The sequence below is a fragment of the Microtus ochrogaster genome, chromosome 8, assembly GCF_000317375.1.
Source record: "Microtus ochrogaster isolate Prairie Vole_2 chromosome 8, MicOch1.0, whole genome shotgun sequence".
NCBI lineage: Eukaryota > Metazoa > Chordata > Mammalia > Rodentia > Cricetidae > Microtus > Microtus ochrogaster.
In genome coordinates this window covers 41,074,537-41,097,369 of record NC_022015.1, presented here as the reverse complement: position 1 = coordinate 41,097,369, position 22,833 = coordinate 41,074,537, and the positions used below count along the sequence as shown (strand labels likewise).

The 22,833-nt window shown below is 53.6% G+C and overlaps 2 protein-coding genes across 4 annotated transcripts in view; both read right to left on the bottom strand.

The window, feature by feature from the left end:
* Positions 1–6,087, bottom strand: part of Cdc42bpg (CDC42 binding protein kinase gamma) — a 21,607-nt gene extending 15,520 nt beyond the window's left edge. For all 3 annotated transcript variants that reach the window (XM_005351797.2, XM_026781736.1, XM_026781735.1), the window contains exons 1-9: positions 5,818–6,087; positions 3,416–3,507; positions 3,250–3,333; positions 2,803–2,898; positions 2,321–2,469; positions 1,876–1,969; positions 1,556–1,756; positions 1,206–1,454; positions 717–796 (exon numbers count right to left, since the gene is read on the bottom strand). In XM_005351797.2, the coding sequence (XP_005351854.1) occupies positions 717–796; positions 1,206–1,454; positions 1,556–1,756; positions 1,876–1,969; positions 2,321–2,469; positions 2,803–2,898; positions 3,250–3,333; positions 3,416–3,507; positions 5,818–5,977 (1,205 nt within the window). In that variant the 5' untranslated portion in view covers positions 5,978–6,087. The remainder of the gene's footprint in view (positions 1–716; positions 797–1,205; positions 1,455–1,555; positions 1,757–1,875; positions 1,970–2,320; positions 2,470–2,802; positions 2,899–3,249; positions 3,334–3,415; positions 3,508–5,817) is intronic.
* Positions 6,088–13,248: 7,161 nt separating this feature from the next.
* Positions 13,249–22,833, bottom strand: part of Ehd1 (EH domain containing 1) — a 24,018-nt gene continuing 14,433 nt past the window's right edge. Inside the window, exons 3-5 of the mRNA XM_005351796.3 lie at positions 18,053–18,465; positions 15,590–15,754; positions 13,249–15,228 (exon numbers count right to left, since the gene is read on the bottom strand). Coding sequence (XP_005351853.1) covers positions 14,704–15,228; positions 15,590–15,754; positions 18,053–18,465 — 1,103 coding nt within the window. The 3' untranslated portion in view covers positions 13,249–14,703. The remainder of the gene's footprint in view (positions 15,229–15,589; positions 15,755–18,052; positions 18,466–22,833) is intronic.

Below are 22,833 nucleotides of genomic sequence, written 5' to 3'. Positions count from 1 at the left end.
GCATCGTGTCCACAGGCGTGCATCGTGTCCACAGGCGTGCGCATCGTGTCCACAGGCGTGCGCATCGTGTCCACAGGCGTACATCGTGTCCACAGGCGTGCATCGTGTCCACAGGCGTGCATCGTGTCCACAGGCGTGCATCGTGTCCACAGGCGTGCATCGTGTCCACAGGCGTGCATCGTGTTCACACGCGTGCATCGTGTCCACACGTGTGCATCATGTCCACAGGCGTGCATCATGTCCACACAGTGCAACATGTCCACACGCATGCATCATGTCCACACGTGCATCATGTCCACAGGCATACACGAATATCAATCAAACAAACAAATATTAACAAGGGCTCTCAAAAGCAGCTACTAGTGAGCTGAGTCCTTGGTCCACACCTAGTACCTAGCGGCCTGGGGAACACTGCTGAGGGCATTCCTTCTACCTGTGCCCCTCTTGGCTCTCAGGCCAACCTAAGATATGAGAGTGGGTACTGCTCCCACCCATTTTACAGAGGCCGATGAGGCTGGACAGTAGGGCCCTTCCTAGCCTCGGCAATGAATCTAGTCCATTTTAACAGTCTGTCCCAGGGGCATAGCCCTGACTTTGAATGACCCCGAGACTAAGCAGTGCCAGTTGCGTGCTGAAGCCAGTTTGTCCCTTCCCTCAGGGCTCTGATAAGCTACAGGCGCTCCCAGCCTCCCAGCAGGTGTGAGGACCAGACTCACCTGCCTGAGGTATAGGTGAAGCCTACAAAGGGCAGGTGGTGGCCTGAGAAGGCCCCATGGGAGGGTGGTGGCAGTGTCTCCTACAGGAGAGGGAAGGAGAGTCAGAGTCACAGACAAGTGAGAACCAGAAGAGACAAGAGAACCAGAAGAGCCTCCCAAACTGGGCATTTACTCGGGTGTGTACCTGGGGATTAACACGGCCTGCTCCCCCTCCCCGGCCCCCAAAAAAGGGGCCACAATCCCCATCAGGTTTTGCAAAACAAGGTCTTCTAGAGGCTGCAAGGAGTTTTCTTCCAAACAGCTAGGGCAAAGAGCTTTCAGTTGGTACCATCCACCACGCAGATGAGCCAGCTAAAGTGAGCTACAACTCTCAAGAGCCCCAGGGGTTCAAAGGCCTCACCCCAGCCCTTCCACTGTTGCAGGGAGCATATGGAATAGGTTCTCAAAGGTCAGGTCAAGCCAAAGCTCTGATGGAGACATGGCACTCACTGGATGATTGAGGGTATCATCATCGACATCAAAGTTAGAAGTGTCCACAGGCCCACGAAGCTCGGGGATGTAGGGAGCTGTGCTGGTTGCAAGCCTCTCCCAATCCACACCTTCAAAGAAAGGGTGATTCCGGAAGTCATCCAGTCCACCACGACCAAGCCGCTCCTCCTGGCGGCACAGCAGCTGTCGGATCAGGTCCTGGGCACTGGCAGGCACATCAGGCACGTCAGAGGGGAACTGGAGGTGGTCCTGCGGGTCACAGAAGAGGGCAGGTCAGGCTGGAAGTCCACCTTGGTCTAATGTTACCTACAATCATACAGTGTGGAGGTACCAGGGCCAGGCAATCTAACCTCGTGGTTCATGATCTTGCCGTAGGTCTCTACCAGAGATTCAGCATAAAACGGTGTTTCCCCAAAGAGCAGCTCATAGGCACAGACTCCCAGTGACCACCAGTCACACTGTGGGCCATAGTGGCCCTTGCCCTCCTCCATGGCCTGTAGGATCTCAGGAGAGATGTAGTCTGGGGTCCCCACTGCAACTGATGAGTCTACCTGTGGCGAGGGTATTGGTGCCATGAGGCCACAGGACTGGGCCAGGCACCCCACTCTCCATGTACCCCCTATTGGAACCCAATGCCCCTGCACTTGGCCCGCTGTCCTCAGCTCCTTACCATGCCGTTGTTGTTGAGACGCAGGCAGGAGCCAAAGTCTGCCAAGCGTATGTGGCCATTCATGTCAAGCAGGACGTTGTCAGGCTTGACATCCCTGGGAGGTGGGAGGGTGAAGGGCTTAATGTGTGTGCATATGTTTAGACATGTGCTCAGGTGCACACCTGCCTATATGCATGCTCACACCTGTGTGTGCACGTGTGCGTGTGGGAGTTCCTGAAGGCAGGTGCCAAGGAAGAAAAGGGCAGCCAGACTGAAGGAAAAGGTCTATGGTGCTGATTCTAGGGGCTGTAAAGTGCACTGTAGGGAATGCTGGAGTCAGATGTCCCCACTCCTCTGCCACCATGAACTGGGAGGGACTTGCTCAACTGTAAGATAGGGATGCTGGCAAGCCCTACCGACAGCTTTTGGGAGGAAGATTGGGAGGTGACAGAGGTTGGGGTCCCACCTGTGGACATAGCCCAGCTGGTGCAATGAGTGGATGGCCAGCACCATCTCAGCCAGATAGAACTGGGCCAGCTCAGGTGGGAGGCGGTCCTCAAAGCGGCTCAGCAGTGTGAGGAGGTCCCCGCCAGCGTAGTAGTCCATCACCAGGTACTGGAGGGCAGTGGGTAGAGCCAAGAGTCAGACTCAGAATGGGGACACCTGTCGACCTCACGGTGTGTCTTGGGGGTTCTGGGAAGACAAGGCTGAGCAATGTCTCTAGCTCCGGCTGTCCTGAAATTCACTGTGTAAACCAGGCTGGCCTTGAACTCACAGAGATTGGCCTGCCTCTTCCTCCCAAGTGCTGGGATTAAAGTACTTCTCAGGGCAGCCAGTGGCCATTTTGTTAAGGAAGGAGGCTCTAGGCACGGGAACGGTGAGACAGGCAGGTCTCCACTTCTCAGGGATTGTAGGGTTAAGCCCGCCCCCTAAACAAGGGATCCTCACCAGGTACTCCTCATCTTGGAAGGCATAGTGCAGAGCGGTCACCCAGCGGCTGTCTCCCTTCACCAGAACATCTCGCTCCTCCCGGAAACAGGCCGTCTGAAGCAGGTTTGGAAAGCAGCGGTAGAATGGGATCAGCTCCCGGGAACTCACCCTTCTCCAGCCCAGGGAATGGTCTCAAAAGCCCAGAGGCTCTGATCAAAGGAACAGCTCTGCTCAACCCAGGCTGGGCTGGCTCTGGATGAATCCGAGCCCTGGCTTTCTGGTGGTGGGCCTCAGTGTTTCCATAAAAAGATGAGAACTCATCCCACTTCATCTTAAGTAAAGTTTATTGTGACGGGTAGGAGACAGGTGACTATTTAGAGTGGCATCCTGTGCCCCGTCCCTTCTTCTGGCAGCACAAACACCTTCCCCTACCCATTTGCAGGGTGCACCTGACCCCAAACTGACCTCAGCCCTCTTCAGCATCTCCCACTTATGCAGCATCTTCATGGCGAAAATCTGGCCACTATCCCTCTGTCTAACCACAGCCACCTGAGGTACCAAGCACGGACTGGATTAGACCATTCCAAGTGCAAGGCCCCTCCTCCCCACCCACCCCAGGACATTCACTTACCTCCCCAAAGGCCCCTCTGCCAATCACCTTCAAGATCTCAAAGTCATCTCTCTGTAGGCGCAGCTCTTTCACTCTTTTTACAAAGGGGCTGGCTGAGGGGACAGAGTGGACTCAGAGCCTCCTCCTTGGGATCTCCCATGAGACTGAGACAGGAATTACTTTCCCAGAGACAGCCCGGCCAAGAGGCAGACCAGAGCCAGGGTTCTTTGGTCATGATCAACAAGCATGGCACGGGTCCTGCCTCAGAGGATTGCCTCCCTCCAGGCTCTAGGTGACCCCTATCTGAGGCACAGAGGGACTTTGTGGTCCTCCCTAGCCAAGGTCTTGATCCTGGCTGGCCCTAGAGACAATGAGAATACTGCTCCTGTCCCTAGTTCACAGCCTTTGGTCCCTCAAGGCCGGCCCAGAGCCTATCTGGGAAACTGGATAGGTGGCATTCTTTGTCCCCAGAAAGGCTTCTCTGCCATTCAGCTGTGGGCCTGGGTCTGGGGGACTCTGTAGGCTCAGAGCAATCTGGTTGGATGGAGGAAAGGGCTGGGGCAGCCTCTGAGGGCAGGGAGGACAGTCTTTGCAATGTTCCAGAAAGACAGGCTTTGTGTTCCCCAAGTGGGGCCCCTGGGTCAGGAACAGAGGCCAGTGTGCTCAGGTACTCACAAGACGTGAAAACAGGGCCAAAACCTTCACCTGGTGCCCAGTGCCAGCACCTGAGGGCGTGAGCACACAGGATTCCTTCCAGGCTTGACAACTCTGCCACTTGGAGCCCTGCCTCCCTCTCTGGATGGGGCTTTTGCCCAACCAGGAACCTCCTACTGCATCACAGTCCCCCCTCCCCCGACACTCCACAAGGGCCATGTCCAGCCACTCCCAGGCTCTCCCCAGAACTGGAGTGGCCTTAGGCCGGGGGGGGGGGGTGCTGAGTCTTGGGAACTGAGAAAGACAGGGGTGATAAGCGAGGACTGGGGGTCAGCTATGGTCCGGTGTTTGCTTCAGTTTCCCCCTGCCAGGAGGTAAACTCCCTGGCAGCTGGGCGGGCCTGTGGGTGGGACAGAGAGCTGCTCCACAGGTTTATCAGGCAGAACCCCCACAGCGGAGGCGGTTTGGAAACCTCACTACAGAAATTGTCTCTTCCCAGGTTTGCGCACAGAACTGGAGGAGCAGCTACCAGCCTTGTAGGGCTGTCAGAGGTGACCACCAGCCACACAGGCCAAACCTGGTGCCCAGAACCAAGCCTATCCAATCCTCTGGACAAGATGCCTGGTACCTTTTGTCTTGCCAGAGGGGGTGGGGGCTCTGGGCAGGAGCAGGGACAAGTTGGGGCAGGAGAGGCATGAGTCACGCCTGGCCTTGGAGTTACCTCGGGAGATGTCAACAGACGTCCCCTATGTTGGGGTCCCAGGCAGAGGTGCCAGAGGCAGGCAGGGAGAAACACACATACACACACACACAGAGGGGTACGGGTGTCATGGTGGGGTGATGCCAACTCAAACACATATATAACACACAAAAGTCACAGAGAAACAGGGGAAGAGTGCAAAAATGGCAAGTCTGGATGGTAGACCCCTAACCATACCAGGTCCAGCCTTGTGCCTGCCCACAGCTCAGGAGTGCTAGGAACGCTAATCACCTACTAGGCAAACACCCCACCCTCCAGGTTTAATTCCTATGCCTTCCCCCTCAAAGCCTGACCAGGTGTGACCAGGGAACCCCTGTAATGGCACCAGTATCCACACTGGGTTTAGGGTCATCCTAGTCATCCGTTCCCAAGGATTCAGATGAGTCAAATAGAAAAGGGTGCAGATCCACTTCCAATGAGGAAGGCCCCGAATCCCACAAAGGTTGGTCCTCAGTCCGGGACTGGGGGGAGGAGACTTGTCTGTAAGGTGAAGTATGAGGATTTGTGAGTGTGTGGCAGAGCCAGACAGGTGAGAGGGGTCCCAGAGCAAAGTGCCAATCTCTCGAAGAACGAAGGAGATTGAGAAAGTCTGTGTTTATGTGACACAAAACGGGCGTCCACCTGAATGTGTTCTGGGTGGGGCATGAAGTGTGACGTGTGACCAAGGAATCCTGTAGGTGACCGTTGTGGAAGATATGTATTGGCAACATATGTCTGGGGTCTGCAGCTGGGAGTGTGTGTGTGTGTGTGTGTGTGTGTGTGTGTGTGTGTGTGTGTGTGTAGTGTACATTGTGTACACCTGTCCCTGTGTCTGGGAGTTTGAGGTAAGGTGCAGGTGAGTGAGCAGGCTATAGAGTCCGACGGCAAGCATTACAGACAGTGCAAGGAGTTAGTGTGTCTTCAGGAGGAAGTTTCTGGAGGGTGCCATCCCTGGGGAAGAGTCTGGGGAGGTGGAGCTCCAGCTGGCAACCCCCAGCCTCCCTTCCCAGGTGCTCCCCAGACCACTCACCCCAGCTCAGAAACTGCGCCACGTTGCGCTCCCGCCGCAGGGAGGCGCTGCTGAGCTCGTGGTGCAGCCCCAGCAGCAGATCCAGAAGGCCGTCGAGACCCGGGCTGCCACCGGCCTCGCCCCGTACCAGCTGCTCCAGCGCACGCAACCGCTGCTCCATAGCTGCGGCTGGAGCCCCGCAACCCGGGCTAGAGCCAAGCCGCCTGCATGCCCCGGCGGTCCGTCCGTCTGGCGGTCCGTCCGTGGTTCCGCGGCTCGCTCTGCGCGGCTTCCCCCACCCTCCCGCCCTCCCCGCTGTCACCTTCCTCCGTCGCCACCCGCTTTCCCTCACCTGGCCGCCCGCCCCGCCCTCCAAGCCCGCCCCCGACGGACGGGCAGGTGCGCGCCGGCCAATGGGAGCCGCGACTTAAGGTGAAGGTGGGAAGGCGGAGGCGCGCGGGGGCGGGGCCGACCCTCAGCCAGGAAGTGGGAGGGCGGGTCACGAAAAGTAACTCCTGGGCGGAGTTGGAGGGGGTTCGTTGGGGTCGCAAAAGTCCCATCTGATCCCAGTGCCTCCCCAGTCCCAGCCCCATCTACACCCTCATGGGGTCTTAAACTAGACGGGGCATTCCCAGGGCACCGCAACATCCCCCGCGCCCCGGCCAGCGGCCAGTTTGTTAGCCGGGCCAGAGGGGCTAGGGACGGCTGTGGCCCTGGAGCCGGATGGGAGTTGTAGTCCGCTCTCGCCCGGGTTTGCAAGCCACTCTAAGGCAACACACCCACCTCCCCGCCAGAACTTTCTGATCTTAAATCGTTAAAGCAAAGACGTGTAGTTGAGGTAGGGATGGGCACACTCATTTAGCCTTGGAAGAAAGAAGGCTGAGAGTGAGGGTCTCTGAAACTAGACCCTCGTGTGGACCTAGGTGGTACGGCTTTTTAAGGCTTTGGCGGGAACAAGGCCAGCGGCCTGACCTGGAATGTGGAGGGCGCGAGAAGACGGAGATGGGCTGAAGGAAGCAAACAGGGAGGAGGTGCTGGCTGTGTCTAGCGAGGGTTCTGATTTCTGGCCAGCTGTGTCCAGCTGTGCTGGCCTCGACCCTACGAGACCGTGGTTCTCTCCAGAACTAGATACCAAACAAAAGGGTGCATGACAGGATCGGGTTCCCAGTGTTGAGGGAGGAAGCCTTCTGAATGTTTGAGGGGCAAATTTAATGGGACACCCCACTCATATCAAACAGGGGTTTAGAAACACTGCAGGTCTCTCATTTGATCTCTACAGGGCCCCTTCTCCGTGGGGTCCATAGTTCGAAATGGGGAAAACACGGGCATGTATTTCTTTCCCTGATCAGTCAGGCTGGGAAGGAGACTCAGGGTTCAAACTCAAATCTGGGCAGCCTCAGCACTGCTGCCAAGGGAGGGGGAAGGGCAGGCAAGAGTTTGGATTTATGTTGTTTGTGTTTGTTTTTTATAGGGTCCGAGCTAACCCAAGCCGGTCTGGAACACACTGCGTCGCCAAGAGCTTCTGAGATTGCTGGGTCTCACCTTAGGGATTCTGGGCCTTCCTTGGCGCCGGGCAGCAGTGGAGCCCACAGAAGGTATGAAGCCACAAGGCGGCGCCAGAGACCAGGAGAGGCGCGGATGTCTGGTGTAAGCGAGTTCTCATTGGAGAAGTAGGACCCGTGCTGGAATGCTGATTCCCTAGCTACAGGGGTCAGTCAAGGCCTCTGGTCTTGGCACACTCTCTGAAGCACTTCCACAAGGCCTTTAACCTCTCTGAAAGCTGAATTATAAGAAAAGCCCATCCCTGAACAGCCTTAAACGCCACACCAGAGAAAAGGGGAAACTGAGTCCAAAACTTAGTGTTGCACTGGAACAAAGCTGGGACTCCTATTTGTATTGAATACTTCGACTGGACATGGTGGCTCAGTGCTCCAGAGACAGAGGCAGGCAGATCTCTGAGTTCGAGACCAGCCTGGTCTATATAGGGAGTTCTAGGATAGCCAGGGCTGTATAGAAAGACCAGGTGGTAGAAATGCACATCTTTAATCCCAGCACTCAGGAGGCAGAGGCGAGTGGATTTTTGTGAGTTCGGGGCCAGCCTGGTCTACAGAATAAGTAGCAAGTTCCAGGACAGCCAGAGATGTTACATACACAGAGAAACCCTGTCTCAAAAAACAACAACAAAAAAATAGAAGAGCCTGTCTCAATAATAATAATAAATAAATAAATAACTGAGCACTCCAGACCTCTCAGACACTCAGTTCTTTTGGGGTCTGTATTGATGTCTTGTTTGATTGTTTTAAAACGCAGTTGCATGTTTCCTGGGTTGGCCTTCAATTCTCCACACTATAAAGCAAAGGTTGATTTTGAACTCATTCTTCTGCCTCCACCTCCTCCTATGCACCTGTTTCATAAAGTTTCAGGGAAACAAATCCATCCTAGGGAAGCCCTCAGTCCCCCTGTATTGTTTGTTTTGTTTGTTTGTTTGTTTTGTTTTTTCGAGACAGGGTTTCTCTGTGGCTTTGGAGCCTGTCCTGGAACTAGCTCTGTAGACCAGGCTGGTCTCAAACTCACAGAGATCTGCCTGCCTCTGCCTCCTGAGTGCTGGGATTAAAGGCGTGCACCACCACCGCCCGGCTCTGTATTAAGTTTTGTCTCATCATTTTGGCAAGCTGCTGCTTTCTTGTCTAAGTGGTCCCTACTGCGCATGTCATTGTATCCTCACTGTCAGAAAGCCCTTCAAGGCTCCCTCTCTGCCGGACCCTGCTCTGGCTTCAACAGATGCTCAGACTTCTAGCCCCAACACTCACAAAAGCGCCTAGACCTGGCACCTTTATCCTACTGGTTCTGTTCTCTGATCTCCAGTGAACAAGGCTCCCTGGACCAGAGACCTGGCTTTGCTCATGGGCAGAGCACTGCACTTGACTCATGGTCCAGCCCAGGAGGATCTGTCAGCCTCAGCCCTAGCAAGTCTGAGCAGTCAGGCCATTGTCATTCTGTCTTACTCTGTGGTCACTGCCTCCCAGGAGGCTCAACCAGGTCTGCAGGAGGGACCTGCTATCCTGCAGCTCTCCCTTGCTTCCCAAGCTTCCTTGGTGTGGAGGTGTTAGCACCAACTCTTGGGAGAGGCCCTAGCAGTAGATAACACCTTAGTCTCTTAAGGAGCTCCTTGGTATTTTAAAGTGGTCACAGATCTCTTATCTCCACCAGAGACAGGCATATTATTATCCACCCCCTTCACAGATCAACACAGGGAGGCCAGGAGGCAGTGACAGAGAGCTCTAGGTTCTTCGTGTAGTCCACACCCTGAGTGCCCGGCTTTCCCATTGCCAGCAGCAGCAGGGTACCGTGGGCTGTGAGGCATAAAGAACAATGCAAGCCCTCACCTACCTAGATGGATTTGGTAAATGCTCCAGTAAAAGACCTTGGATGAAGAAAAGGAAGTTATAAGCCGGGCAGTGGTGGCGCATGCCTTTAATCCCAGCACTCGGGAGGCAGAGGCAGGCGGATCTCTGTGAGTTCGAGACCAGCCTGGTTTACAAGAGCTAGTTCCAGGACAGGCTTCAAAACCACAGAGAAACCCTGTCTCGAAAAACCAAAAAAAAAAAAAAAAAACGAAAAGGAAGTTATAGCTGGGCAGTGGGGGTGCACGCCTTTAATCCCAGCCCTCAGCACTCAGGAGGCAGAGTGGATCTCTGTGAGTTTGAGGCCAGTCTGGTCTACAGAGTGAGTTCCAGGACAGGCTCCAAAGCTACAGAGAAACCATGTCTCGAAAAACCAAAAAAAAAAAAAAAAAAGAGAGGGGGAGAGAGAAAAAAAAAAAAAAAAAAAAAAAAAAAAAAAAAAAAAAAAAGAGAGAGAGAGAGAGAGAGAGAGAGAGAGAGAGAGAGAGAGAGAGAGAGAAAGAAAGAAAGAAAGAAAGAAAGAAAGAAAGAAAGAAAGAAAGAAAGAAAAGGAAGTTGTAAGTTGTCAACATAGAGCTCCAGGCCCAGAGAAACTTCCTTGGAGAGACCCAGAAGGGGAAGGTACTCGGAGCAGGAAGCCTAGGTGTTTCTGCCACCCTCTGAGTCTGGAAAGAACCAGATTCAGAAGAGTGCCTGTGATTTTTGTGGCCACATTTCGGGCTTCCTGAACTTAGGCATGCAGTTCCCCCTTCTAAAACCCAGACTCACCCCTTAGGAGTGACTGCGTCTCCCAGCCCTGGTTCCAGAAGTGGCCCAAAAACTCGGCTTCTGCATTCCAAGAATGGCTGCCTACCCCTCTCTACCCCAGAGCTGGGAACAAGAGGCTGGAGGTCGCATAGATCTGCTTGCTATGGCTCAGGTATAGCACCTTGGGTGTGGCCTTACCCTCTCTCTGAGCACTTTTTATGTATAAGTGAAAAGGCACCTGCTTGGATACAAAGGAAAACGGGGTGGACTGGGGCTCCTGTTGACCTAACATTTCCGTCTAGGAATAGCTATGGTGCAAGGAAGTCAATATCCCCACCCTCTGCTGTTGAGGGATTGTTTGAAGGCTTCTGTTGGGCCAGTGGAGACCCCTCAGATTTTAACCCGCCAGTTCCTACACCGCTTTCCTGCCTGTCACACTGTGGTTATTTCCTGTGTAATGTCCAGTGCTCCAAATGGGTGGACAGATGGTGGTTTCATCATCCAGGGTTTTCTTCCCAAATCCTTCCCTGTGCTGCTCCAGCTCACCACAGGGGCTCCCACGCTCTGCTCAGCAGCAGCCCATGTGGTTTTGCAATTACCAGTCTCTCTGGGTGCACAGGAAGCCAGGCCTGAGCCCCCTTACCTTGCACCCCTGCAGCTCATGGGCGCCACCCTGTCTGAGCTGCTTCAGGGAAGGGTGGGTCTCCCTGTTTTATTCTGCGTGTTGGGTGGGGTACCATGCTCCCCACATTCCCCACCCTCCTGAATAGCCCTACCCAAGATGCTCAGGGAAGGAAGCTGAGCATAGGTCTCTTTGGAGTCCAAACTGGCTTCCAAGGCACAAGCCAGGCTCAACTCCAGCAAGGAGCAGAGCTGGAATTTAGACAGGCAGCTGTTTGATCAAGACTGCTGTTCCAATGCCGATCGCTGACAACTGATTCATTTACTGCAGTGCTAGGGGATTAAACCCAGTGTCTCATAAGTGCTATGCATACAAACTTTAAAGCATGTATTGGGCAGATTATCTGTATGTATAGGTGCATGTGTCCTTCCTCAATACCTTTCACCTTACATTTTCAGACAGGGTCTCTCATGGGCTTGGCTGGCTGGACATCCCAGCGGTCTGCCTGTCTCCCTAGTACAGGGGTCCTGAGCATCACCGCCACCCTGGTTTTATGACGGTTCTGGGGATTGAACTCAGGTCTTTGTACTTGCCATTAACCCAGCCCAAGCATTGGAGCTTTTTTTGATTTTGACAGCAGAGGACAGGAATGGTGGTTGGTTGTCCTTTTACTATTTTAGGTATATGGGTGTTTTGCCTCCATGTCTATGTACCAACTCGAGCAGTGTCCTTGGAAGCCTGAAGACAGTGTTAGATCTGCCGGAACTGGAGTTAGGAGTTGTGAGTCCCCACGTGTCAGATCTGGAGCCTCTGGAAGAGCAGCCAGTGCTCTAAATTGCTGAATCCTCTCTCCAACCCCCTTGTCCATTGTCCCCTTACCAGCCCACTGGCCTTGGGCAAGCCCTTTGACCAGGTAGGAAGGATCCTGCAAGAGACCTCAGCAGCACATTGAAGCCCTGGCATGTGCCGCACAGAAGTGGGCCCTGTACCTCTTTGGTCCCGGGTTTGTGTGGTGCTGTGGGTTAGGATGACAGACTGTCCTGAAGGCCTCTTATCCTAGGGTTTGGGAGCAGGGTGGAGAGAATTTGCTTCCTGATAGAGCTTAGCTTCTAGGAAACTAGAAAGGAGGCAAGGGCGCAAGGGCCAGCCCTCCGGGTGGACATCTCTCCTTCATTCCCACATGGCCCAGAGTTGTGGAAGCCAAACTTGCTCTCAAGTTCATGGGCAGCAGGTGATGCCTGCCCTTGTTCTGCCTCAACCTTCTAGTTCAGTGGGCACCATTTGGGTATCCTCTGGGGAAATCCCTCAGAGGGATGGGCCTGAGTGGACAGAATACACTAGTCCCCCAGGCAGGGGGAAGGCCTTGTGCCCGTTTTCTTTGGTTCTGACAACTTGAGCAAGCGCAGGGCATTTATCTCTGCAAAGCTGACAGATGGTCGCAAGCTTCTAAAACCTCAGGCGGCCAGGCAGTGGTGGCGCATGCCTTTAATCCTAGCACTCAGGAGGCAGAGGCAGGCAGATCTCTGTGAGTTCGAGACCAGCCTGGTCTACAAGAGCTAGTTCCAGGACAGGCTCCAAAACCACAGAGAAACCCTGTCTCGAAAAAAAATAAATAAAAATAAAATAAAACCTCAGGTGGAGTGACAGCTTTGACTCTTTTGGAGCCTGAGAATAGTGGCAATTAAGGGTGAGATGGGCTCGGATGCACAAACTGTCTATGCTTTCAAAAGTGTTTCCATGAAGCCGGGCGATGGTGGCGCACGCCTTTAATCCCAGCACTCGGGAGGCAGAGGCAAGTGGATCTCTGTGAGTTCGAGACCAGCCTGGTCTACAGAGCTAGTTCCAGGACAGGCTCCAAAGCCACAGAGAAACCCTGTCTCAAAAAACCAAAAAAAAAAAAAAAAAAAAAAAGTGTTTCCATGAGAACCTCCTCAAGAACAGGACCAGAGTTGGTAGGCTTGAGTTTGAATCCTTTTGGCTACCGTTGCTACATGTGTTGCCCTGTCCTGGGCCCTTACTGTGTGAAGTAGCAAACCTAGCACAAGGTAGGACCACACTGAGTGTCAAGTCTATGGCGCCTCCCTTGGCCACAGCAGAACCCTGGAGGCAGCTCTGCATCAGAGATAAACACCTGTTTGTCCCAACTGCTGACCCAACTGCCTGGAGCAGTCTCTCCCCAGCCCTGCTTCCCATCTGCACCCTTCCAGACACGTCACTCCCAATTTGTCATCCTTTCCTCTCTTGTCATAAACAGGTCCCCTATCTGTGACATCAGCTGGCTTGAACCAACCCCACCCAGAACTGTGAATTTGGTCTGCTGTCTTCAGAACAGGCTGCCACTGTCTCCAAACCTGCCTTAGGGCAAGTCTTTGTTTGAAAGACCCCTCCCAAATCCCAAGCACACTACAGATGACCCCCATTAACCAGTCTGTGGCTACAAGGTGGTGGTCAGTGGGTCTCCTGTAATTCTGCTGTCAATCTCTGTTGATGTTTGAACTCTTGGCCCTCCCTCCAAATCCCAAGTGCTGGGACTATGGGTGGGCACCATCAAGTTCAGCTTCCAGAGAGTCTTGTCAGTTTCAACACTGCACAGGTGGGTGGGTGGTCATGGGCTTCTTGCAAAGACTTCCAGGGCACCTCCGTGACCAGGAAAAGACAATGGTGCATGAGAAGCTTTGGCACAATTAAACTTTCTTTAATGCAAGGAACAAAGTCTTTGCTCAGGCAACCTCCCCCTCCACACACACACAGGTGAGGACTGAGCCCGCTGTACTTTAGTGAACCTGTGAGGTCATCTCACCTAACCCCCAGCTGAGGCAGGGAGCTAACAGGCTGGAGCTCAGCATCAACAAGGCCCAGAGCAGTGCTGGGGGGTGGTAGGCAGCTCCCTGAAGCCCACCTGCAGTGCGGGATGAGCAGGCTGCAGCTGCTCCACCCACCTCAGTAGAAAGCCCACCCTGACAGCCAACCACTGGCCATAGGGCGTGCCCCATCCCAGAGGCTGCAGTGGGGTGGTTAAAGTGGTCATTTGCTAGCTCTGGCTTCTTAATGTTCGGTCTTGGGATCTCAGGACACCCAGACCTCCTTGGCTCAGCAGGGGAGGAGGGAGGAAGGAAACAAGAGGGAAGGGGTTGGGTTTTCCCCTGTTCTGCTGCTCGGCCACTACACCCAGGCCAGAGCCACAGGCTTCCTCTTACCAGCACCAGACCACCCCAGGTCACAGGGCCCACTGCCCGCCCCAGGCAGCCAGGGGCTCCAGGAAGCTGCCCTGAAGACTGACGAAGTGAGGACATTTCAGAGCACTCAAGAGCAGGAGCCAGGATGGCCTTCCCTCAGCTAGACTGCAGAGCCAAGGCCAAGGGGTCTGCTCTGTGCTGGAACTGATGGACACTGGGGTACAGGAAAGGGAAGACAAAGATCACAGCTTTGAACAAGTGTTGTGGAGTTACTGGAAACCTGGTCAAGTATAAAGAGTCGCTTACAGAACGATGCCTAGCTTATGTGTTTTCCTGGAGAACACTGTCTCTCACCCCTCCAGTCCCCACAAAAGTTAACAGTGGCTGGGGTGTCAGAGACGGGGTGTGGAAGCAACAGGAGGTTATGCACCCCGACCACAGCAGAGACCTGGAGCAGCTTTCCCGAGCGCTAGCAGAAAGCGAGTCACTGCCCCATGAATAAACCTCAGGTTGAAAACAAACTGAGGGAGTTGGGGGGCCCCTGTCTACATATGGGTGTGCCAGGGTGGGCTGTGAGGGGTGGATCCCCAGTCACTATGGCTGCCTGGGCAAGGCAGGGCAAAAGGAAAGGCTGAGTGTGGGGCTGCCAGACAGAGGAGGAGGCAAGAAAGAAGGCTGCCTCTAACATTATATATTAAAAATATCCATGGTTCTTGTGCACATCCAAGCATCACCCATGCCTCCCCGCTGAACCCCCAACAGCTTTAAAAGAAAGATGGTGGTTTTCCTATTCAAGAGCTGAGGAAACGCTGCTCAGTCTTTATGGACCTTGAAAGATGGTGACCCTTTCCCTCCCCAAATCTCTGCCCCTCCGGGCTCAGGCCCACATGGGCAGGCAAGGTGCTGGCAGGTAGAAAGTGCCAGGGCCCTGGGGCTTGGGGGTGTGTCAGCACAGCTGTCACTCATGCCTCCGTTTGGAGGGTGGGATGAGATGTGGAGGAAGGTCAGCGGGTAGCTCATGGCCTTCTAACTTGACCTTGATAAGGTGGTTGGCCAGGGCAAACTCCTCATCATCCAGCAGGCCATCCTTGTCCACGTCAGCCAGCTTCCAGATCTTCCCCAGCACGGTGTTTGGCAGCTTGGACTTCACCATCTCCTTCTTGGCATTGGCACCGGTGATCTTGCCATTGACAGGAGACAGCGTATAGAAGATCTCGTCGTAGGTGGGCTTGTCCTTGCCAACCACCCACTCAACATCATCGATGCCCTCGCCAGCCCCCTCTCCGTAGCCATGCCCAAAGGGCCCATTCATGGTGCCATCAAAAGCCCCGCCCTTCACAGCCTGTGAGGGCATCAGGGACTCCTCTTGGCGCACCATCACCATCAGCCGGGCTATGTCGTTGGCCAGCATATCATCTACTGTATCTAGCAGCTTGGGCTTCAAGGCCTGGAACTTGCTGAAGTCCTGAGTCTGCAGGAGTTCCTGTGAGTGGAGAAGGAGAAAGGAAAGCTTGGACGAGACAGCCTCCCAGACTCCAGCCCAGTGGACTGAGTCAGGCTACCTAAGCATGGAGAGTGGGGATCCACTTACCGGCTCAGGCAGCTAAGCTAGTGCTGCAGGCCTGGGCTCCACACAGTGAGCATTCCCCGACAGGCATGCCACACCCCCACGCTGAGTCACCACATTCCCCTCTTCATTGTCAGTGTCTCGACCTAGGTCAACTCTGACTCAGGTGGGGAACCGGTGACTAACCCAGCTGCTTCCTTTTGTGGTTCCCTCCAGAACCACTGCCCAGCCCCACACAGAGCACTCGGAATGGTCCAGGCTGGCCTGGTGACTGTACCTGCATCTTGCGCAGGCTCGGGAAGTCTCCAGGGGAGATCTGGTGCTCCCGCTCGATTTTCTGGTATATTTCTCCCAGGTTATTCACCAGCTCTTTCTTCTTGCTCTCTTTCCCAAAGACATTGGGCATCTCCTTCTTGAGGGAGCTGATGATGTAGGCATGGACCTGAGGGGATAGGAAACAGGGCATCAGGGACTTGCTTGACACATTGCCCTCTGTGTCTTTGAGGCCTCTAGTGCCTGAGGTTCACTCCTTGGGTAGAGGAAAGCAGAAAGGTCAAAGTCAAGCTGAAAGTTGAAGCCACCATCATAAGAATCCAAAGGCCCAGGAATGACACACGATTTTGACAAGGACCATGACAGCTCACTGCCACGGGAATGGAAGCAAGGAAAGGGCACTCCGAACAGAGGACAGATGATGATCTTACAGAGAACTACAATTCAGTTCTGCCTGGTTTTCTCCCTGTGCTGCCCTCCCAATAATACAACATAGTGCAGAGCCACAGAGAGCTGTGTGGGAGCCACTGTCCACCACGCATCTACGCAGTGCTCAGGATTCCCGAGCTGAATCCACTTGAGCAATAAGCCACATGTCACCAGAACAGGTCTGGATGACTCAGGACTAGAAAATTCCATGAAAGCTTTCCTCAGCTCCACTGCTCCCTACGCAGCACAGGGGACACCCTGGCCAAACCATCCAAACCATCCAAGAGGCGTAGCCTTTCCTGGATCCTGGGGCTGGTGTCTGGGCCTTCCCAGGAAAGCAGGGGTAGGTAGGTCACGCAAAGTCAGTCACAGGTCTGCCTGCACAAGCCAAGAAGTCGCTGTCACTCGAGGGAAAGCAAGCGGCAGGACAGACCTGTGTGGAGCAGCGCTGGAGACTGCAGTCAGGGAGTTGTACACTGCCGGGAAGCTCCTTTAGGACCCTAGGCAGTCAAAGGTGTTTGCATGAGTTCCTTTCTCAGACCTGCTCAGCTCATGAGGAGCTCCTACACACCGAAACATTTGGAGTTCCGGGGATGGGGGTGGGGGTAGAACCACCTCTGTACCCTCCTGTAGAGAGGGAAATGCCTGTCACTTTGCCAGTCAGGGGACTTGAGTAACAATGGTGGACACTTGACAATAGTGAGGATAAAGTGTCAGTTCTGGTTGCCCTAGCCATAAAACCCCCCAAATATTTCACGACTGGCCCTGAGTAGGATGAATGCCTGGTTTCTAGGGTGCAGACACCAGTCTCAGCAGCAAACAGCAACAGGCAGGGCTGGCCGGGAAGCACTTCTCAGGCCCTGGGGTGGCTGCGCCCATGGCCACAGGCACTTGGTGCCTGCCTCTCCTTCTCCATGGACCCCGGTCAGCTGTAAACACCCTACCCTGCGAGATGTCTCCTTGGAGACCGGGTGGCTCACAGAACTGGTCTCTTGAGCCGAGAAGCAACTCCTTTCAAAGGAGGGGTAGGCAAGAACCTACTTTTGCGTTTGAGACAGTGCCTTGTTGTATTATTCAGGCTAATTTTAAACTAAGTGTTCAAGGTATCCTCCTGCCTCAGCCTCCAGACTAGCCTGATAATGGGCTCATCACAGCATCTGCTCAGTGTCCATTTTTGAAAAACTGAACTGTGTGCTGAGAGTCTGAAAGGGACAATGGGAATCCCGCTAACTGTCTGGATAGAGTTGCTATCCCGCCAGCTACTCGGCACATCAAGTCTTCCTGTTCAAAGGGCTCACTGGAGCTGGAGCCGTCCCTGAACAGCCCTTCCCAGTGACTTATCTAGGCAACTCAGGAGGCAGAGACTCCTAAGGACTCAAACACCTCAGAAGCTGCTGCTGAGCCTGGGTGTGGCCCACATTCCCACCAAGTGACTGGACTGTAGCATCCAGCACAGTCTGGGCCCCAGATTGGCATCCACCTTTTTTCTAGTTACTTCTAGCTTACACAGCAGTCCCACGGAGTCCTCCTAAGTCCCCTTATCCCACCAGATGGCTCCCCAGTCCTCTACCCCACAGAATCCTTTACCTCCCCAGCGTCACCAGATAACCAAGCTTTCCCTCAGATGTGCACTGCTCTCCACGAGGTCCCCATCCCTGACAGTCCCCACTGTCCAATGCCGAGCTGGCATACTAGTGCGCAACCAACCCCCAGGGGTTTGCTGGAGTCCACAGGCCAGCACATCCCACTTCCCGTGGCCTCCTTTCTTCTGTAGTAACTTCCTATTTGACATTTCTACTGCAAATGCTTGTTGTTTGCGTTTCTGATCTGGGTGGGGCATATGCCTCAGAAAGAAAGGCTGAGGTGACACAGGTTACAGGCCTTAGGCAAGAGTAGGCCGCACAGCAGGTATGTAGGACACTACTTTCCACACAGGGAATGTGACCCATGTTTGGTAAGCTGGGCCCCAAGTGCCAGTCCCAGAGCCCCTGGGCCTATCTGGTAGCAGCCAATCCCCTCACCCAGCCACAGGGTCTACCTTGGCCAGCCTGGCCCGCTTGATCAGGTCATTGAGCTTCCTAAGGGCAGCATTTCTGGGTAGAGACTGGATGTCTTTGAAGAGGTCCTGCTCCTCTGCCTCGAAGAGCTTCCGGTTGTCAGGGATAAGCAATGGGTGTGACCAGAAGGAGCCAATGTAGACCCGGACCACCTCGGGGGTGTTGATGATCTTCCCCAGTGACCACATGAGAGCCCCGTACACTCTCATCAGCTGCTGGGTCTCAATCTGGTCCGCCTTGTTCAGCACCACACGGATCTTGTCCTCGTGATTTTTGAGAGCCTTGATAACTTCTGAGAACTCGTCTGAGATGTCCAGCTTGTGGGCGTCAAAGAGTAGGATGATGCGGTCCACGCGCTCAGCAAACCACTCGAGGACAGCCGCAAAGTCATAACCTAAGGGAGGAGAGGACTGAGCATGGCCCCAAGGTCCAGGCTTCCCTAGCCTTTCTGAGCACTAAGGGGGCCTAGAATTTCTAGGACGGAGGTTATTTTGTAAATTCCTAAATTGCTCTGATCTGAACAGCACAGCAGCCCAAAGGCAGACTCATGGATCTCTCTGCCTCAAAGGGTATTTTTGCCCATATGACATACACAGATGCTCAGGCAAAGCAGGCCACTAAGCTCATGTGACAGCTCAGCACAGAAACACGCAGAGAAAGACTTGCCAGCTGTGCGCCTTGAACAGCCGTGACACCTGCACCTGCCATCTATCCAGTGTCTAAACACCAGATTCTTGTGCAAGCCACACTTGCTTTTTACAGTGGGGACTGGCAAGCTCAGGTTCCAAACTGGCCCATCACTTGCTTGTATGAATAAAGTTTTATAGAAACAAAGGCACTCATTTACATGTCTATGCCAACTTTTGTCTGTAATAACTCAGTTCAATTGTTGTAACAGAAACCAAAAGGTCTACATAGCTGACAATACCAACTCCCAACCCTCCCAGAAGGTCTACTGACCTGTTTCCAACAAGCCCTCAAAAGTACCACAGACCACTTCCTTTTTCTGTAGGTCTTAAATGCTTCTCTAAACCAAGTTGCTGACCTGGGCAGACTTGGCCTGTGTCTTACTCCATGCTGTTTCCCACCCCAATTAAAGTGACCTGAAGCTGGGCAGTGGTGCTGTACAACTTTAATCCCAGCACTATGGCAGAGGCAGGCAGATCTCTGTGAGCTGGGGGGCAGGGGAGTGACCGAGTCATCTATGACCGAGACTTGACTGGAATTCCCCTTAATAACAGCACTATTAGCCAGGCTGGCAATCCGAGAAGGCAGAAGCAGAAAGAGCAAGATCACGACCCTTAGCTACAGAACAAATTTAAGGTCAGCCTGGGAGATATGCAACTGTTTCAAACAAAACAAAACAACAAAAAGAAGTATGACCTGGGGCCAACAAGATGGTTGAGTGTAAGGCACTGGGCATGCAAGCCTGCTGATGTGACCCCTGGGCCCACAGATGGAGGAAGAGCAACAGCTCAGAAAGCCGTCCCTCTGCCTCCACAACTGCACTGTGCCATGTGTTCGTGTACACATAAATAAATAAAATTTAGAAATGAAAAAGAATGACTAAGAAACAGTGCATGAGCCTCCTGTGGTTTCCTTCTGTGGATTGGGATGCAGGTGTAGGGGTTAGGTCTGGGCATCACTGTCTGACCTGGCCCAAGGCTGCCACTCTCTACGTAAACTTAGGCTAGTGGCTTCTGGGCTCAGCATTCCATTCTGCCTGGCAACTATGTTCTTTCAAATGTCACTCTGTTGCTCCCAGAAGTGAGGACCCCTCAGCTTTCATGGACGCTAAAGCAGAGCTGGGAAGACTGGAAACACCTGAGAGCCTATGGGACAGCCTGACCTCTCCAGCGGACCCTGCACACTCTCCTTGGCCCTGGGTTCAGTCTGCCTAATACCCACAGGTTTTCCAGGTCACCCCAGATGTAGGCCAGCCCTCTAAGAACCACTAAGTATTGCCAAGAGCCCGAAAGATAAGCCAGAGAAGCCCCTCATGACAGAAGAGGACACTGCCTGGCTCGGGCAAACTCTCTGGGAAACCACTCCAGCAGCCACACCGTGGGAGGTCTGACGTAAGGCCCCCAGATATGTAGAAGGCTTGAAGACAACAGGAGAAGGGCTGTGTTAAAGACACAGACACCGGCACACAATACCCCACCGCCCCATCACAAAGGCCTGTAGACACTGCACCATACAGCTAGGGAGAGAGCATGGGGCTCTGCTCCCTTATCCTGTGTGCAAAGTTCCTGGGCTCTGGGGTGATGGCATTTTGGAGGTGCTAGCCTAGACAGGCCAAGCAGAAACAAAGCTCTGCGAAGTCAAATGAACACTCCTGCCACCAGTCCCTTCGGGGCCAGGGAGTCCCTCCCACAATGGGCTATCCAGAAAGAACACAGGCTTTGAAACTGGCAGCATGTTTGCATAGTATGAGGATGGCTCTGGGTTCAATCCCAGGCAATGACAGAAAACAACTAACAAAAACTAAGCCAGCCCAATGAGACAGCTTGGCCAATAAAGGCACCTGCCACGGGAGCCTGAAGTCTGAGTTTGACCCCTGGGACTCAGATGATAGCAGAGAGAAACTTCTCTACAAGGTTGTCTTTTGACCTCCACAAGCCCAGCACACAGGAATTTGGAGCAGACTGGTCAGCAGCTTGGGGCTTCCTCACAGGTGGAGGTACCCTGAGCTGCAGTCTGGGCAGGGGGAAGGGCTTCTCCTGTGGGTGTCTGGTTGGGTGTCAGAGTTTCAGGTTTCTGTGTACAGCAAGTGCCAGGTCACTTCATGTCAGCGGTCAGCTACTAGTACAAATGGTCAGTTCCAAAGTACAAAGCCCAGGACACCGTTGCTCCCTGCAGCTGGCTCTCAGAGCAGGGAGGGGACACCTAAGGAGTGAACTGTCAGCAGAAAGCCGGAAGGGAAGGTCTAGAGCAGCAGAACAGTGGGGAAGCAGAGGCCAGGAGAGGTGGCTACTGCCCAGAGATCTCTGGGCTGTACCCCAGCTGACCCCCGGGGCCTGTGTGAGTTCTAGGAACACAGCACAGCGCTGAAGACACGCTGACTCTGGAACTCTGACTCTCCTGTGACAAAGTCAGGCCTCTGCTCCTTCCTTCCCACTCACTCACTTGGCCTCATCCAAGACTGAAGCTAATTCACACAGTTGGGGCAGCAGCAAGGCCAAATCCCAGTTCCTGGGAACAGGGGCACTATTGGCTTTGGCAAGGCGGCCAGAACCACAGCAGGGATGCTGAGGTCACCTTCCCAAGCCCTACCCAGTATGGCCTCAATCCCTTTCCCTCTCGGAGGTGAAAGGGAACCTAGAAATGGGAGAAATGGGAGGAGCCTCTTTGCCTGCTCCTCTTGCTTGGCTATCACTTCAAGTTGGTTGTGTTTTTGGCTTTTTTCTTCATTTTCTAGGAGGACAGGGTCTCACTATGTAGCCCTGGTTGGCCTGGAACTCACTATAAGACCAGGCTAGCCTTCAAATTCAGAGATCCACCTGCCTCTCTCTCTCAAGTACAGGAATTAAGGGCATGAGTCACCATGTCCAGTGCCATTTAAGTCTTTTTCTTTTCTTCTTTTTTTCCAGGTAAAGGGAATTTTTCATTTATTTAATTATTTCTGGAGTTTTAAAACAGAATGTCCTCAAACTAGTAACAATTCTCCTGTCTCAACCCCCTGAGGGTTATGATCATAGGTAAGAGCCACCATGCTTGATTTCCTGTTCACTGTGGAAAAACCACTTCTGGTGGGAGGAGACCCTACGGCTGAGCAAACCTAAAGGGCAGCAGCCACGTGTCACAGGCAGGTGACTATGCTAGTGCAGGCCACCTGCAGGCTGCTCTGGCATTCTCGAACCCTTAGAGAGGAGACACCAGTTTCCAGGGGTACCGGAGACACCAGTGCAGTGGCAGTGTGAGTTTTTATAACCAACAGTGCCCAGGCCTCACAGCACACTGCCTGGCATGGAGCTCAGGCAGGTGACAAGGGCTGGCAAAGCAATAGGCCTCAGACTCTTTTGATATACCAGGTAGGGTTGCATGTCCCGCCACACACACAGCAGCAAGCCCACAGCATAAAGGGCGCTGTATGCCACTAAGAGAAAAGAAGATCCTACAGGAATTGGGTGGTGGTGGAGCACACCTTTAATCCCAACACTCAAGGAGGCAGAAACCCTATTTCGAAAAGCCAAATTAATTTTTAAAAAATGCCCTACAGGGAGGGATACACTGCACTGGCTGGCTGGAGAGAGTGGACATAGTTTCCACCAGAGACACAGAGCTACAGTCAGAGAGAATGAGCTAGACAGATAAGCAGAGGGACGAGCTTCAGTGGAAACCAGAGCCACCTCAGATAAGGGACAAGTAGCCATGTCAATAAATGAAATAAACCAGCCTAAGAGGACAAGCCCCAACAACCATGGACCCCTCAGAGAGGACGATGGAACCTGTGCTGGATGGAGGGCAGTTCTAAGGTAGACAGGGTGACAGCTGCACAGTAATGTGAAGAACCAAACCCACTCAATGAAACAGTACACCTTACATATAGTAGGGACATTTACAAGACTCAAAAAATAAAGGAAATTGCCCGGCGGTGGTGGTGGCAGCGCAAACCTATAATCCCAGCACTGGAAGGCAGAGGCAGGTGGATCTCCAGGAGTGCAAGGCCAACCTGGTCTACAAAGTGAGTTTCAGGACGTGTTCCAAAGAGAAACCCTAGCCGGGCGGTGGTGGCGCACGCCTTTAATCCCAGCACTCG